The 12,641-nt window shown below is 39.7% G+C and overlaps 1 protein-coding gene across 2 annotated transcripts in view; it reads right to left on the reverse strand.

Annotated features, from left to right (window-relative positions):
• Nucleotides 1–4,487: 4,487 nt before the first annotated feature.
• The window catches only part of LOC138019658 (calretinin-like), a 28,347-nt gene continuing 20,193 nt past the window's right edge, over nucleotides 4,488–12,641 (reverse strand). Inside the window, exons 7-11 of one of the 2 annotated variants that reach the window (XM_068866513.1) lie at nucleotides 10,112–10,167; nucleotides 8,322–8,364; nucleotides 7,099–7,149; nucleotides 5,596–5,667; nucleotides 4,488–4,732 (exon numbers count right to left, since the gene is read on the reverse strand). In XM_068866513.1, coding sequence (XP_068722614.1) covers nucleotides 4,604–4,732; nucleotides 5,596–5,667; nucleotides 7,099–7,149; nucleotides 8,322–8,364; nucleotides 10,112–10,167 — 351 coding nt within the window. In that variant the 3' untranslated portion in view covers nucleotides 4,488–4,603. The remainder of the gene's footprint in view (nucleotides 4,733–5,595; nucleotides 5,668–7,098; nucleotides 7,150–8,321; nucleotides 8,365–10,111; nucleotides 10,168–12,641) is intronic. The other variant, XM_068866514.1, reaches the window with a different exon arrangement.

The raw sequence follows: 12,641 nt of genomic DNA on the forward strand, positions 1-12,641 counted from the left end.
ATAATTTTGAGAGAACGTGAGGGGGGGGTCAGAGCTAATCTTGACGCTGCTGGAGGGGGGACCTATCTAATTTTTCCTTTGGTGAAGCTCATTTTAGGACCCCCCCCTTCCTGATAATTATTGCACAGTCCCTAACTTGATTTCATATCCGCAGACTGAGTTCAGTACATGATCCATTTCATATATCATTTCTTCAAAGAAGTAACCTAGTGGCTACCACCGTTGTGCACCAATATGGCGGCCAGAAATTAACACGAACATCTGGAATTCACTTAGCAATGAAAGCGCTTACTTTTCGCTCATGAGATAACATGCATGTGTATGAACACATCTCTTAATGTACTTGAATTGCTCAGACTGCTGAGATTCATAGGCATAGACATTTTTTTCAACCAAATAACTTTGTATCATTGGTGTCACGCAAGATGACAATTCGCACGGCAGGTACAAAACGCAGGTCACAGATCACAGGGCATAGGGCATAGGGCATAGGGCATAGGGCACAGGTCACAGGTCATTATGTAACCTACCTAATTAGGCCTAAAGAAAAGTATCCTAAACATTCATAAAAGCTAATGTTAGGCCTAAGGTTAGCTTTTATGAATGTTTAGGATACTTTCTGTATAGGTAAAACAATGATCTGTGACCTCTGCCCTGTTCCCTGTGACCTGCGTTTTGTACCTGCCGCAATTTGGAAATTCAAAATGCTCTATTTTCGAAAGGAAAGACGACATGGAACTGGAAACTGGATTTATTAAAAGATTTATTTCTAAGTCATCTTCAACCTCCTATAGATAAAAATTCAAACCACCTTGTGATTTTGATTTTAGAATTTGATGACGGCACTGTGAAAACCGTCTATAGGCAGTTCGTTATCTTATAGAGCTCATGTTAAAATCCGTAAATTTTTACCGGCAGAAGTATCGGTAAAGATTTACAAGGCCTTCATCCTGCCGTATCTGGAATACTGTTGCTCTAGTCCTAGTCGGGCTGTCACCTGGACTTTCTAAAAAACTGGAACTCACAAACCAGTTTGCTCTTAGGCCCGTTTCAAACGTCGAACGTTACATGTGGCGAATCGAATGCAAATGACAAAAATATCTTGTTTTCGTTCATTGCATTAGATTCGGCACATGTAAAGTTCGACGTTTGAAACGGGCCTTTGAACGCCCATAACTCTACTTAGTACAGAGACCTGCTTAAACTTGTCAACCTCAGATCAATAGAAGGAAGCAACTTTATTTAAGTGTCTAAAGTCGTTCTAGCGCTGGAGCACTAATTGGGGACACTGTAAATTCAAATTAACAAATCAACGCAAATCAAATCAAATGTTGGTTTTTGAGGAGAGGGGAAAACCGGAGTACCCGGAGAAAAACCTCTCGGTGCAGAGTAGAGAACCAACAAACTCAACCCACATATGACGCCGAGTCTGGGAATCGAACCCGGGCCACATTGGTGAGCTCGAGAGGCGAGTGCTCTCACCACTGCGCCATCCCTTCACCCCAAAGCATCGGTGGCCTCATGGTTAGTGCGCTCGATTCCGGATCGAGTGGTCCGGGCTCGGGCCCTGGCCGGGGATATTGTGTTGTGTTCTTGGGCAAGACCTTAAGACCCTTCACTCTCACGGTGCCTCTCTCCACCCAAGTGTATAAATGGGTACTGGCGAAGTTAATGCTAGGGGGAGCCCTGTGTTGGACTAGCATCCCATCCAGGGGGGAGTAGAAATACTCCTAGTCGCTTCATGCTACAGAAACCGGGATAAGCTCCGGCCTAATGGGTATGTTTGGCGGTATGTTTGGCACGTTTCGAAGCTGCAAGGATGATAAAAATATGTTTAAAATAGCATTTTAGTAAATGTTTGACATTTTTAATGCGAATCTCCGCAAAAACGAAGGATTTCCAACTTGTGTTCCATGTATTCCTATTCCGGAATACGGTCAATTGAACGCAGCCTAAATTTCAAAATTTCGGGTTAATTTAAATCAAACAATTGTTTTATTCTACCTATTTTACTTACTGCCATTTTAATGTAATGTGCTGATGTTCGTGTATCAGCTCTCTTTATTGTTGTCTCAACCCCTTTTATTATTGTAATCTCTTACTTTTCCTTCCCGCCTCGATTAGCTCTGCCATTTTGCGGTTAAGGAGCAATGGAAAATGTACGAAAGGTGGCAGTTGAAATAATAATAATAATAATAATAATAATAATAATAATAATAATAATAATAATAATAAACATGGGCCTCTTTGGATCTCTTGCCAAAGCGCTGGTCAATGGAGCGATGACTCTGGGGACGAGATTGGAGTTGATCCGCCTTCAGTTGGGGAGCCAAAGTGTTAACAAGGAAATCAGGTGTCCTGGCTAGAAGGGTGACCCTACCGTTGAAAAAGGGTGACTCGCCTAGCCGGGTCATCCTTTTCGGCGGTACTGATCTTCAGGTGACCGCCCGCTGACCAAAGAATCCGAGGATTCTCGGTACATCGGCCGCAGTGAAAAGTAAAGGGTACGGGTTCAAGTCTCACGTCTCTGATTCTTTTCTTTGTTTTGATCTTTGACCTTGTTTCTAGGTAAGAAATTAGTTTACTTCATGAAATGGTTCAGGTGGAAATATCTCATGATGGTTATCCAGACTTCTTACCGCTTTGAACTTCGTTGATAGCGGAGCGCGCGCGCGCGGAGCACCATTGTTAAGAAAATATGGTAACCCATCGATGCGAGAAATCTTGGTTTTATAGCCATGACGTCATCAACCGTCCGTACATACGTACGTCCGTACGTCCACCCATCCATGTATGCCAATGTGACCAGTATCATGCTAGTTTACAGCATACATCTTTCATATTGGACATCCATCTTTTGATTAATTGACACCTGTCAAAACAAGGTATCCGCTGACCAGTATAACGTGACCATATCGCGGGCTCAACCTTAGAGCTCACCTAGGTCAGGTTTTTTTTTTTTAATTTGACTGCTGGTCAGGTACTGGTTTTCGATTGGATTGCATGCTCAACCCAGGTTAATTCACCTGAACATAAGCGAGGCTTCATTTTTCGCGCGCTTTCTGTGGCTCGACGCGGGTACACAGCCATACTATATATAAACGAAAGTTCTTACACAGTCAACGCTTTTCGTGTTCAGGTGGAAAACGGTTTGGAATATGTTTTCTTTCTGCATTTTTCGCTTGTTTCAATCCAGTTTGACATATCATGATATCTGTGGTCCACACTTTTGGCTACGCAGTTATTCAAGTCAAGCATCGGCGGGATGTAAACTTAAAAGCTGAGTGTTTATTTTTAATTTGCTTAGAGCTGCTTTTTTCTCTGTATTGCATATCTGTTTGGCATATCTTTAGAAGCTCTGATAAGGTTACAGGATGCCTGGAGGACCTATGTCTAGAAAAGAAACAAAAGGACTGAGCGAAAGAGAACGACAACGACAAAACAAAATACCAGAAATAGCTCATACTTAGCAAACAAATTCTTTCCTTGGGCACTAAACCGTTTGTTATTTTTACGGATGCGTTATTTAAAGTGGATGCGTATTTTTAAAAGTTGGTTTAATCGGTTCTTCCTTTGTTCAGGAATGAGAATCGAATTTTTATTGTCAACTGGAATTAATCTGTACTCTTTTGGACATAAAGAAAGAGATGATTTGTTTGTTTGTTTTCCTCTAAAATGTGAGCGAAAAGTGCTTTTTTAATCCGTTTGCCTAACTGGTTTTCGTTGTGCCTCGACAGTGACAAGAAAATTTTGCCCTTATGTTGTAAACACGTTTTCGCAATGAGTTCTCGTAAAATTAGGGGGAAATCTCACTAGCTTGTGTTTTCAGAAGTTTGTTTAAGGAACCCAAACGTTATTTAAGTGTTGGAGAAGATCGTCTTTGAAGTTCGTCCTTTCTTGGTTGCATTGCCGTAGTTTGCCGATTCTTGTACCAAGCCAATCTGGCGTGTTTCAATGAAATACATCAAAATGTGAGTGATCTTGTTTTCAGAGATAAAGTGGAATAAACTACATCAGTAAAAGTCTTTTTTGACCTTGAACTGAGAGAGTTGTTTTTGTGGCTTCTAATTTTAGCATGATTCCTATTCGGACAATTCGCATTTTATTTTCACAAACCCTACAGGCAGTAAGAATAAATACCCAGGGAGCTCCGCTTTTAGACTTGGCTAAATCTGTATATTATTTTACTGAAGTGCCTTTCAATCTTGGACAGAATGAAATAGAATTTGATTCGAGTTCCTCTGTCGACACCATGACTCTTCCAAGCCAACCTCGTTTCCAGGACCTTTCCCTTTGCTTTGATGTGCGAAGGCCAAGGTCCTGGGAAGGACATAATCAAAGATATAATTTTCCGTTTCAGTATGTACTTCGAATACCGACCTTCACCGCGGTGCCTTCTGACTCAAGACAAGTGCCATAGTTTAATTCCCCAAAACTTATATTCAGTGGAAATTATACAACTAAATGAAATCTTGCATACGCACGAGTAACTTGTAGTATAATTTATTGAACAGTTATCGCAAAGTTTTCAGAGCAGTAATAAAACAAAGAACAATGTGCTTGACATGGACAATAATATTAAAAAAGTCTTTATTTTCAACATTTATTTTTGTCCCAGAAGAAAACGTTTAAGTTCTTCTTTGTTGATCTTTCCATCTCTGTCAATGTCCACTTGGCATCCTCCCATGATGCTACTCCTGAAATTGGCGACTTCTTTGGAGTCCACCTCTCTCTAAAAATAGGAAGTGGGACATCTCAGTTAAAAATTTCAAGAGCAGTGACCAAGAAGGCATCGTGCAGGCTGTTGGAGTTTGCTGGAGAGAAATTTTCGACAAAGTGCACCCCCCCACCCCTCTTACCTCCCCCCCCCCCTAAGTAAGAATGCCATTTGAAGGAAACGATTGAGACGCGTACATTAAGATAACTTTAACTTTTATTTAACAAATAGATTCCATGTTGCCGTGCGTCGGGTCAGTAATGAATCACAGATATCGATGACGTCAAAATGTCGTAAGAGCCAAAAAGTGGCACACGAGGCCATAGCCGAGTGTGTCACTGATGTTCTTATCACATTTTGACGTCTTCTGTGATCTATTACTAAACAGACGCGCGGCAACATGGAATCTATTTGTTTTATATAATAAAGAATTAAACTTTATTCGCATAAATTAAAGCTGGTTTTTGATGGTGACGGCAATCGTGGGTCTGTCCTCTAATAGATCATAGGCAAGAACCAATCAAAATGCGAGAATAACTTGGGATGTTATATAAATATAAATAGAAGCCCCGTGGTGTCGTTAAGGTTTTCTCGCCCCCTGATCATTTTCTCTTTCTCTTGTAAACTTGTATCATCTTATAATGGATGCAGTGTGGCAAAAGAAACAAGTAAATAAATAAATTGTTAGTTGTAGATATTTAGTAGATAGGCCGAAATGCGGCCTGGTTCCAGCCTAGTAGCCCAAAACGGTGTGTAATTCGAAAACAGATGACTTGATATAGTGACGCCAGATTTTATTTTGGCTTTACTTCAGGTATGTAGAAAAACCATGAAAAGAGGGTGAAGACTGTACAATGAATAATATCGTTCATTTTTACCTTCAATTTTGTAATAATGAAATCATGCATCAGAGCGTCGATTTCTTCGTCGGCGATGAATCCGTTTCCATCCTAATAGATAGATTTTAAAGAATCTTTGTCCATTATTACAATCCCTCAAATACGTATGATATCCTGTGCTTTTCGTGTAGAGCCCGCACTAATGGCTGTTAATTTAATAATTAATCCGGTACTGGAACTGTTATAAGAATTGTCCAACAACTATTTCACTAAACTTAACGGCGGTCAAATTTCAAGTAAGGATGCATTGCGGTCCAGGGCGTTTGCCTTGAGCTCCGGAGATCCCGGGGTCAAGATTAGTTCTGACCACTTGTTGAGTTTGATCCCGGTAGTCCATGGTTCAACTTCTCGGCTGCACTTTTCAACTGGTTTGCCACTCTTTAAAGTTGTTGTTCTTGTTGTTCTGTTCTGTCGTTTCGTCGATTGCATTAAATTGGCCATGAAAAGTGCCTATGGGGAGTAGTCATTTAAGAATGTAGGTGCAGTTCTACGTAATCCATCTCTTATAACATAGTGAGTGTTATAATTTTGTGTGCGCTTCAGATGAATGTAAATTCGTTCCGTATTCTTTGTATTGCTAAAACCGCACTAAAAATGAAATAAAACACTGCGGAGCTACTCATTTGTGGAGTCAATCGAATTATGGTGCTCTTTGGGAATTTTGAAAGCACTAAGCACACTTCCGTGATCTCCAGCGATCTGCGTTAGCCACTGAACGTTTACCACTTGACGATATTAGCTTAAGATGAACTTAAGAGCTCACAGTTGGAATCAGTTGTATGCAGGCTCGTTTTATAGGTAAGGAGGGGAACACCCTAGCCTCGGAATGGGGCCAAGCACCTGGATGGATGAGAACTCACTGCAAAATCCTAGGAGGTAGAGAGATAGAGCACTTCAGGCTTCCATTAGCGGATATCGGAGCCGAATTGCCAAACCATCCTTCTTCAGGTGCAGTGTCAAGTTTCATTTAGGCTTTTTTGGTGTGTTGATAAATTTGTGCGTTATATATAAGATTCCAGGATCCAGAGCGGCCTCCCATTAGTGGATATATACACCTCATTCCAAAATGGCCACCATTTTAAAATTCTTTTGTTTGCTTGCAAATTAGTCCTTGTTGCCTCGTTCAAGGTTAAATATTCTTTTGAATTTTAATTTTAAGAACGAGGCAACGAGGGCTACTTTGCAAGCAAACAAAAGAATAACATAATACCGGCCATTTTGGAATAAGGAGTATAAGTAGGAGCCGAAGCAACTTACAGCGATCGATGCCAAATTTCCATGTGAAACCAGCCTTTTTCAAGTGCAATGGAAAAGTTCAGAAATAAGAAATATAAAAGACAGCTAGTGTCAACAGTGAAAATTAAATTTAAAAAATGCAAATGTAACTGCATCCAGCAAATAATACACTGATTGGAAATGAGCGCCCAACATTTCGTGACATGCAAGATAGCTTGAAAAATGGAAAAAGGTATTTTAAGTTACCTCGTCATATTTGGTCCATATCTGGTTGAATTCTTCCTCGGTGAGTTTTTCCTACAAGTAAAAGTTACACCATCCTCGTTAATATGACAGGGCATTGAAATACCAGTGCCTGAAAAGAAAATTCTGCTTTAGCCGTGTCCTCTGGGAGAAATACAAAGTCTGTAGGTCGCGTCCTGCAACACTAAACTGCTATTCAGTTGAGCACCGTACTTATAGTCAACCGTGCGTGGGATCATTTGTTTATCTCGTGTGCTTTTGTAAATACATCTATTACGTATAAATGACCAGACCTTTTAATCTTCTTGACGGATTATCAACTTTGTGGGACATTAAGGAGGCTAAAAAACGGTCCTTTTTTTCGCACAACAAAATTTATTCTGTTATTAGATGTAGTTAGGGTAAATAATCAGGACGAAATTTGGCTAAGGTTTTCAATGCCCATCATAGATTTATTTATATCACAACTTTTTGAGCGTTGAAAAGACGGGAGGGTGAAATCTTCCCGTACAGCATTACCTGATAATGTTAGAAATAATCTCTAAAATAGTTAATTTTTAAAAATCCGTTGAGCCAGTTTTACAGGAAAACAAGAGATTATGAAGGTAAGAGACGTAATCCCTTATATTGGTCCTATTCCCATCGTAATCCCTCTTAAGTTATTTTTAGATCTCCTGCGAGATCCGGTATTCTCACGAGGGTTCACTGATAGCCAATCATATGCCGCCATATGTTACCAATGTTGACAGCTGAGCGAATTCCCACGCAATGAAAATGGAGACATATGATTGGCTATCAGTTAACCCTCGTGGGAATACCGGATCTCGCAGGAGATTTAAAAATAACTTAAGAGGGATTACGATGGGAATAGGGCCAATATGAGGAATTACCTCTCTTACCTTCATACTCTCTTGAGAAAAATCATTTTTTTGTTAAATGCCTCTAATTTCAGCGAGCAGCTTAAGTATTGCTTGTGTGGCTACTCCACAGGGCACACAGACAAATAGGGTCCCCACTTTGAAGTGTTGGACACTGAGTGATGTAGTGCGTTTGTTGAGCTGGCATGTGGTAGGCCTGGCGACCCTCTCGGGGATTGTGACTACAAAAAGAAATGCAGCTTGGAACCTAATGACAGAAAAGACCCATTCATTCTCTAGGTAGATTGACTCACTGGAAATTAAAGAAAAAAAACAAAGGACAAAAATAAGGGCATAATGAGGTATTACCACTTTAAACTGTGCCAAAAAGTTTTCTTCTAGGGGAAGGATTCTGCAAGGAGAAACGAATAGTCAATAACACATTAACACTATATCGCACCTACAGGAGTGTGAAATATATATTAATCAATTAATTAATTAAACTATTAAACTAAATGACTATCAGTAACTTTAAAATCTTAGCTAGGGAAAAATCAAAATATAAATTGAGAGTTAAGATTTTTACAGGGCCGGACGCCAGCCAAATCACAGGAAACACAATTTCTCTCCTTAGAACACTAATTTGCGTAGATCATTAGTTCCCAATAATTCCGTGCGGGCCCACAATCTTGGACAAATTTGTTGAGAAAACTCTGCCTTTGGACGAAACTCCGATCACGAGTATGAAAAATAAGCTCTCTTTTTGCCCCCACCCCCCTCCTGATCAATGTTGCTAGACGAAACAAAGCATGTCGAGCCTGGGCTTATCAACATTGGTTGTATGGGGGAGGGGGATTGCTAATAATGTGCGATATTGAGGACATAGTGCGCAAAATAAGCCTTATTTTTAATATTCTCAACCCTTTTTGTCCAAGATTGTAGTTCTTTACAGATCGAAAATTTATGTGTAAATAAACTAGAAATGTAATAACATATCACTTTACTATATATACGCGGGCGGATTACAATGATGCCCTGGAGGGCAATAAGCTTCATTAAATAAAAATCACAGTTGGCTTATACGCAGTGAACTCTCCCGACCTCCTGAAACCCTGCAAACTGAATAGTTAATATGCCTGACTCTCACCTGATTCCAACATGGCGGCTCGCTAGCAAAAAGTCTATTGTGACACGTTAGGTGCGAACAAGCGAAAGACATTTGAGCTTAAAAATAGAGTTCAATTTGCTAGTAGTGAATGCCGGGAAGGGGCTGTAAGAGAAACACTTATTTGATCGACAGTCAGCACTACAAACGTCACAACAAGATAAGAATGACAGAATTCCATTCACCTTCACTTTCCATCCTCATAATCACGCTGTCAAAAGTATCATTCTTACTAATTTTAAATTACTCCAAAATGATCCCGAGACTGGTAGAATCTTTTCGCAACCTCCACTTATTTCATTCAAACGCGACAAAAACGTAAGCAGCTTTTTAGTTAGAAGCGCGCTCAAATCTAACGAGCAACCCGGCACTTTCAAATGTGCGCGCTCACGATGCAAAACGTATCTTTTCATTGTTAACACTAGGAAGATATCGGGACCTAAGCGATCTGTTAAGATCACCGATCGTTTCATATGTTCCTCCGCAAATGTCATTTATTGCAAAACCTGTAAGTTATGCAATAAATTATACATTGGCGAGACAGGTAGACGACTAGGTCACCGATTCCGCGAACACCTTCGCGATGTTGAGAAGAATGACAAGGATGCATCTAAGCCAGTCGCTCGTCATTTTAATCTCCCTAACCACTCCAAAAAACACATGGCTATCTGCGGTCTTTCCCTACATCTTGGTACGACGGAAAGCCGCAAGAATCTGGAACAAAAATTCATCTTCCAAATCGGCACCCTTAATCCTCACGGTATTAACGAACGCTTTTCATTTAACTAATATATTCCTATTTTTCACGTTGCCATGTTACCACCAATAGCGTAGCTCCTACTCTACTATAAAAACTACAGGTAACCCACAATTCCTCGATTCGCTCTGACGAAGGGCTAACGCTCGAAACGTCTGCTTTTAGAATCTCTGTACGGTGGCCAATTTGCATTATCAACTCCGTTGATAAAACCAAATTTTTGTATAATATACTTACTTTGACATCTCTGACAACGACAGCTTTCCATCCTTGTTTTTGTCAAAAAGGTCCAACTAGGTATCATGAAAACAAAAAAAAGAATAGGCAAATTCACGCTATTGAGTGCATCATGGGTAGTCATAGTCCTGTTCCGGGACTCCCTCTTACCCCGCCCTGAAAATGGGCCTGGAACCCAGGCGGGAAAAGAGAGAGTCCTGTATTACTTGCAGGCGCATGCTCGAAATGACGCCATTTTTCCCCCAAAACTGGGGGAAAAAACCATATTTGGAAAAAGATTCCTTATTTGGGCATAGTTTATTCCGAGTGCTTTTACACTGGATACATGGGGATAATGTGAAAGGAAATTATAACGCCAAGTTTTTGGAGGCAATTGATCTCGCGTTTAAGAAATGCCACTTTTCCTTTGTGACTAAGGCGGAACAACTACAAGCTATTCATGCAGTCGTTACCGGTAATGATGGTTTTGTTAATCCTGCAACAGGATTTGGCAAGTCTGCTTGCTATATGGTTGTTCCTTTAAAGGGGCTAGGTCACGCTATTTTAGGTAATTTTGTTCAATTTTGGCAGAGCAAGAGTCTTTCATTTGCAAAATCACGGCCACATAACTACTGAGAATGATTTTCCAGCTGTGTAAATGACATTTTGATATATGGGCCGACGTTTTTCAAATTTACCGAAATCAATCCATTTCAATCCTCTCCAGTTTTGTCCATCCATGTCCCTACTTGGCTTCCCGGTGTTTTGTTACAGTTCTTCTATAGTTTTGAACAGTTATTTTGATATTTTAGTTAATTCTACGACCATTCGATCAGTGCTGAAATTGCCTAAAATTGCGTGACCTAGCCCCTTTAATATGATTGCGATTTTCTTCGATCCGAGTCCGATGTTAATTGTAAATCAGTCCTTCTTATCGTGAGTCCCAATCGTGGAAGATCAGATGGATGACATACGAAAGTATGGAATTTCGTGCCTGAAACCCAACTGAACAGCTGCATGATGTTGGCGCAGAAAAGTATCAAATTTTGATTTAATTGCTCTCCCGAGACTCCTTGAAAGTTTCAAATATACTGTATGTAGGTCGTGGATGTGAATCGCTCAACGAAGACTAATAAATCTCCTGCTAGAACTCTTGTTTATTGTTCATTACTTCTGTCGATCTAGTTATGTAATAATTGCACTGATCCAGTGAACGCATATTTGAGTTGCACAGTAATTGGTGAAACTGTGATTGTTTCAGGAGTTTAGGCCTACCATTTTTTTTTCAAAATCGGGGACACATTGTTTGGATACTCAATATAAAACAGTCAAGTAAAAAATGTCGTAAATACTCTCAGTTTTATCAGGAATAATACACAAACACCGGTGACAAACTGTTTTTTTTTCTTTTTTGAGTAATTAGAGTAGAGTAATTTACTCAGACTATTAATTTTTCCTTAGAATAATTTTTCAAAGCACTTGTCACATTAAATCTTTCTTTCCTTACAAGGAAAGACTTAGGACCGTGCCCAAACTAAGGTTTTATGTAGAGCTGCCTGTTGAGACTGCAATGATTTTTATATCTGAAAAACTAAAAGACGTTTGCATGACAGAAAAACTGAGCATTATTCCTGATAAAGTTAGACGAAATTGAATTACAACATGGACTATTTGCTTCTTTGCATACCAGTTTGTGTTGATAACGCAATGATGAAGCAATAATGTTCCTATTAAATTTATACATATATATGCCAGTCAAACATTGATTATTTGGACGTTAATTGCCACGATTTTTTTTCTGGTCAAAATGTGTTCGTGAATATTAATTAATAAGATTGAAAAATGCTACTTAAGAGCGTGTGTCACCTTGCTTTTTTTGTTGCTACTTAAAAGCACTTTCCTTCTGAAACTCATTGTTAGAGGTAAAGTAATGCAGATAATATGAAATTCTGACTCCGAGTTGTTTTGTCGCTTAGTGAAATCCTATGCTATATTTACTAGTTCAGCCCCAAGTTTGCATCGATTTACTGCGATCTTCTCTCAGTCGTTATATTTATTGGGCAATAATTTTCCAACATCACTGCGATCGGGGTTTTTTTTCCTCGTTTGGTCGCCACGAGGCATAATTTAGATGTTCTCTTTCCTGACACTGCGAATCACACAGTAATTTTCATATACGATTTTTTGTCGGAGTTTCAAGGTTCGCTTTATTTACATATGCAGTCCGGCATCTAATGCAATATGATTGGCTCATTCCGAGCATGCGCCTGCAAGTATTACAGGACTCTCTCTTTTCCCGCTTGGATTCGAGGCTCATTTTCCGGGAGGGGTAAGAGGGAGTCCTGGAACAGGACTAGGGTAATCAGGGCAAGATGGAGAGAAATTCGAAGGTTGTATGGAAGTTCAAAACAATGAAAAGTATTCAAGTATTTAATTTTCCAAAACAAAAGTTATGCGCTCAAAGTTGCGGCAGAATAAAGTTGGGGAAGAAAGCTATTGTAGAAATTATTTTATTAAGCAAAGTTTCTGCCATGCATTTCCTCTAATTCCA

This window comes from Montipora capricornis, chromosome 10 (genome assembly GCF_036669925.1).
Source record: "Montipora capricornis isolate CH-2021 chromosome 10, ASM3666992v2, whole genome shotgun sequence".
Lineage (NCBI taxonomy): Eukaryota > Metazoa > Cnidaria > Anthozoa > Scleractinia > Acroporidae > Montipora > Montipora capricornis.